The sequence below is a fragment of the Camelina sativa genome, chromosome 15 (assembly GCF_000633955.1).
Source record: "Camelina sativa cultivar DH55 chromosome 15, Cs, whole genome shotgun sequence".
Lineage (NCBI taxonomy): Eukaryota > Viridiplantae > Streptophyta > Magnoliopsida > Brassicales > Brassicaceae > Camelina > Camelina sativa.
Genome location: NC_025699.1, coordinates 25,330,620 through 25,336,219, shown reverse-complemented (window position 1 = coordinate 25,336,219; position 5,600 = coordinate 25,330,620). Strand labels below are relative to the sequence as shown.

At 37.4% G+C, this 5,600-nt stretch overlaps 1 protein-coding gene across 1 annotated transcript in view; it reads right to left on the bottom strand.

Moving 5' to 3' along the window:
* LOC104747497 (tetracycline resistance protein, class A-like) overlaps positions 1-2,178 on the bottom strand; it is a gene marked incomplete in the record, with an annotated part of 5,388 nt that extends 3,210 nt beyond the window's left edge. Inside the window, 2 exon segments of the mRNA XM_019236447.1 lie at positions 1,271-1,372; positions 1,835-2,178. Of these exon segments, the coding sequence (XP_019091992.1) occupies positions 1,271-1,372; positions 1,835-2,005 (273 nt within the window).

Sequence of the window (5,600 nt, the reverse complement as noted above, 5' to 3'; positions counted from 1 at the left end):
TCAAAACAAAAAATGTATAGTGATGATAAAAATACCTGAAAATTCAAAGATATGGGTAGAAAACGAGCAACTAGTGCTCCGAAAAGTCCTGCGATTGTTTGGATACCAGTTAAAATACCAAATGCTGATGTTCTTGCACTGCCATTGCTGCCGTTAATATTTTCTGCCTGAACAAAAAATTTTCCTCAAAAGGAATTTTATTTGAAGTAACCTGATAAAAAATTAGATACGATTATTTATTAAAAATTAAAATGTACCACATAAGCATAAGCGAGGACGGCGACGGTGCCTTGGCATACCATAGAGGTTAGAATCTTGCTTATATAATACACATAGAAGAAATTTGTATCCCTTCTGTACCCTAAAATTACTGCCAAAATCAAACAATAGAATTATTTTCTTTTGATAATATGAGACATTATTATTCTAGAAAGTATATAAGAATCAAACAACGGAATAGTTAATTTATTTGGCTATATAATTACAATTTTATTGTCTTTAATTTATGGCGCTCAGCTGTGAAAGATTGCAGGCAAGATAATATTATAAGTTTTATATACATGAAAGAGGGAGATACAAGATCAAATAAAATTTGTTATGTAGGCAAGATAATAAGGTTTAGAAAAAAAAAATGTACTTACTAAATCGCGCATCACTTGTTGCCCTTTATTTATTTTATTTTGATTTAAGCTTTAATTGATAATTGTGCGACCATTCGAACAAAAAGTATGTCCAAGAATTCAACGTATGTAACTAGTGAGTGTGTGAGGAATGAACGTGCAAAAGAAATCCACTAAACTGTTTTCGTGTAAAATGATTAAGCCTTGTTTGTAATTGCGATTCAAAACTTTTAAGTTCTGGTAGTTAATTTATTTTCAGTTGTAAGATTGAAAAAAAAAACACTTAATTCAGTTAAAATCGATAGATAAAATTTATAAAGATTGATTTTTTTTTTTTTTGTGTTGCCATTTAAACTAGTGGTATTTGTGAGGTGAACACTAGTAGTGGTAGGGAAAACGACGATACATGGGCATGTACGTGTATTGAAGTGGGGTAAAGCTTCTTTACGTCCACGTAATATTGTCCATATAATTAAAGAATATAGAATACACTGACGTACACATATCTTATTCTTTTGGTGTTGGTTTTATTGAGTGAGTTAATAATATATTTAGTGTGTTCTTTTCTTTGCGTCAGTCTGACTCCCCACGAATGATATGTAACAAAAACAAAAATAAAATAGAGACAAAAAAAACGAACCAGGAGGAATAATGGAGAGACACATAGGAACTGTGAGGATTGTTTTAATCCCATATCTGTCTGATAGATTCCCAATTACCGGCATCATTATCATCGTCCCAATCCCTATTGCCTTCATTTGATAGTAGCTCTCATCATTAGCACACACAAAAACTCATCAAGAATATAACATATACTAATAGTTAAAAAAAATTAAAAGTGATTACATATAATAATATATAATTTGAATAACAAATTAGTTGAAGATAGAAGAATCGTAATTAAATAAAAATCGTTTAAAAAAAAGTTAATTAGAGGAAAACTTGGAAAAAATACCACTCAAAGTCAAAGCTTTAGTTCCAAATATAAAAGAGCATATATATTCGTTAAAAATATTTAGGATGAAAAACAACATATAGCCGATGCATCTGAATTATAGGTCCTTAATTTCATGTTTAGAGAGACATTTGGAAGCATATGTCATGTCAGTTTAAGCCAAGGAAAAAAAAAAAAAATTTAACAATCATGAAATGAAGATCAAAGGGAGAGACTAAAGGAACTAAGGAAGTATAAATGTGTAAGTAAAGGTTGGTACCACTTGTTGGAAACCAGTGAGGTAAACGGCTAGAGAACATGAGTCGTCTGGAGCGGAGCACACGGCAGCGACGGTGACGTCGGTAATCACAGGTATTACCATGAACTCGGCGAAGCCAGAAAGGAAGACCGTCATCAACATGTGTCTCAGCCGTCCAATATCATTCTCCATCACCTAATACCTTATGTTTGCCGACTTCTCGATTCAAAGAGAGAGAGAGAGAGAAAAAAAGACAACACAAAGTGTTTAGAATTCTGTTTGGATTTTGATTTTGTACCACACAAAAGAAAAATGCTTATTTGAATTGAGTATCTACCACACTTAATTACTAGTCACTGTCACTTAATTGAAATTTGTCCGCGTTACAATTTTTTTCGTAAAACTACAAAACCATGTAAAGGTTTGTGAACTATATATATAGGGCTGATTAAATTTTTCATCTTTGTATTGTCGCAATCTGACAGCCAGTAATGTGTGATTCTGAACACAAAAGCTGTCTATAGATTTGTCAACTTGTTTTCTTATACAATTAAATGGAGCAAATAAAATCCAATTCAATTGCTGCATGTTATTAGCTAGGTACACAAAATCCAGCATCAACCCTAGTCATAAAACCCCAATTTTCATAATATTATTTGTTTCTGTTGTATAAAATCCACCTTGACATGCTTTAGTTTGCTATTTCTTGGCATTTCAAACAATAAAGTACTATCTTGATATCACTCTCACATGTTAGGTATACTACTTTTATAAACACCGTTTTATAAAAATGAACATAATTCAGCAAAAAAAAAAAAAACGAAACTTATATTATGAAAATAACATTCGCCGATAATTTTGTTGAATCCTCCATTAGAGAAACCCACCGATAATTATGTCGAATAGCTCTGTTAAAACTCTGAAACAATTGTATCCCCTAACTGATTCCCTACACCCAATATCTTTCTTTGATTTCAAAACTCTTATTTATTTTCTGTTTTTAATCGGTTACTTGAAACACAATCCTTCTCATTTCCTTAGCTATATTTGATCTATACAATTTCATAATGCATCACTTGGTCTCTGTGGATTCGATCCTGAAGTGTTACAACGATACCACTAGATCAGGGTGGAGTATATATTGGATTTTAATTAACCTTTGATCAATTTGGCGCCATTGCCGGGGACCAAAACGCTGCCTATGGAATTTTAGATTCATGTTTAGTCTAAGGTTTAATTTATTTTAGTTTACTAACTAGTTCTTGCGATCTTATTCCTCTGTTTCAGGTGTATGCATATAAGGAGCCACAAGAAAGCTGATTTGCTTATACTAGGAAACAAGGAGTTAGAATAGCTTGAACGCGAAAAGTGGAAAGCAAAAGCCCATACCAACCCTATGGCTGACGGAGAAGTAGCAGCGGCTCATCAACCCAACCCTCAGTTGGATATCGTCCAACAACAGCAGAGGCAGGACAGTAAGAGCAAGCTGCACTGAATCCGCCAGCAAGGCAAACCACCTTGAGGGATGAAGATGCTCACAACAGGCTGTTTGCGAATCGATCTGTGATTCAACCACCCGCTCATGCGAGGCAAGACTATGAGATTAAGCATAGTCTAATCAATTTGGTTCAGAATCGTGTGTTCCACGGGTTCCCATCGGAGAGTCCTCTAGATCACATCGAGGCTTTTGAAAGACTGACTAGTACGACGAGGTCCAATGGTGTCCCCTACGAGTACGTCATGCTGACTTTGTTCTAGTTTTCTTTGGCGGATAAGGTGCTGAGATGGCTAAACCTTCGGGATCCTGGATCGCTCACCACTTGGGCACAATGTAGAGCAGCTTTCCTCAATCACTTCTACACCAAATCACGCTCAACCAAACTGCGAAGCAAAATTACTACATTCTCTCAAGGAGGCATGGAGACATTTTGCGAAGCATGGGAAAGGTTCAAGGAATATCTGAGAGATTGTCCTCACCACGGTTACACCAAGAGAACTTGATGAACATCTTATATGGGGGGTATCGAACAGAAGTACTAGATGGCGTTAGACACAGCTAGCAAAGGAGATTTCTCCACCAACACCACAAATGAGGCCAATGCACTGATAGAAAATCTTGCGGCAAGCAATAGCAATCACGGCACAGACTATGATCGTACGGTGTGGGTCAATGCTGTCGAGACTGATGCTATTAAGGATCTCACAGCCAAGGTGAATCTCCTACTAAAAAGGGATCACCAAAACGTTAACTTTTGCGAGGAACAAGCCGGGGGATATGCAGATTTCAGAACTGAGACATACCTTGAGGGTACGGAGGAGATGAACTACATAGTAGGACAAGGAAATTTTCAGAATCGAGGCTTTAACCAGAATTTTAGGAATCATCCTAACCTGTCCTATAGAAGCAACAATGTTGAGAATCCTCAGGATCAGGTCTATCCACCGCGACCTCAACAGAGCAATTTCGCACAGGGCTTCCAGAACAAGGGGACAGGCTTTGGAGGATCGAATTTCCAGCAGAAACCTCAAGTCAACAACTTCTGACAAGGTTATCAAGCGACTCCACCGCAAGCCGCAACCCCACAAGAGAGCAAATTGGAACAGATGATGCATGCTTTGATGGAGAACCAAAAGAAAAACGCCACTGAGGTGAATGTCAACAACTGGAATGTGCTAGTTTCAGCAAGGTGAAACAGATTCTTTGTGATAATCTTTCACAATTTCGGTTGCTAAGAGAACATTCTCCATCAACAATCTCTCTTTAACAAAGGCAAACTGGTTTTATGTAATAAATTTTGAAAGCAAATACTTGAGCCTGTTTGCCAAGATCTTCGAGATGACCTTATATAGGACATTACAACATGATATAGGGCGGTAATCCTTCATCTCTGCTTCATCAGTTTTTTAGGGGATTAAGGCCAAAATTGTTGTATTCAACCCTTTCGGAAGAAAATCTTTCAGGAAGAAAGATTGAACTGCAGCAATGAAATCCTTACCAACAAGAGACCATGATGCTTTAAAGAATTCAGTTGTATATCCATCAAGACCTGGCGATTTGTTGCTAGGCATAGCAAACAAGACCGATTGAATTTCCTCCTCTGTTACCGTTCGTGTGAGCATAGCCTGGTCACTCAGCGAACAACGAAAATGCAACAAACCTTGCAACTCCTCCACGGGAATGCCCTCGTAATCAGGTGGCCGATGACTGAGAAAATCCACAAAAAATGTTACTGCCTCCTCTTTTAACTCCGTTGATGTGGTCAGCACCTCACCATTCGGTCCCTTAAGCTCTCGAATAGAGTTTACCTGTTGCCGTGACTGCACAGCTCTGTGGAAATAAGAATTATTCATATCACCAACGGTCAACCAGTGAAGTTTGGATTTCTGTTGCAGGTATCCTTCCTCCAGATCAGAGAGGTGTTGCCTACGTGTATACTCTGTCTCCTCTGCAATAGCTTGTAGAGAGGGGTTAGAGAGCGTAGTAGCTTGCTTCTGGCACAAGCTCTCATAAGCTTCCTGAGTCCGGAGAGACAAGTTACCCAAATGTTCTTTACCAAGCAAACACAAACCCGTCTTCAAACCCTTAAGTTTCTTCGAAAACCGATGTATAGGCCTGGGCATTTGGGTATCCGATCGGATTCAGGTTCGGATGTTCGGATTTTCAGATTTTCGGATGTAGAGATACAAAACTCGATCGGGTATTTCATAATATCGGGTCGGGTGTCTTCGGGTTCAGGTAATTTTGGGTTTACCCGAATTTTATTTAAAAAAAAAAAAAAAAAAAAAA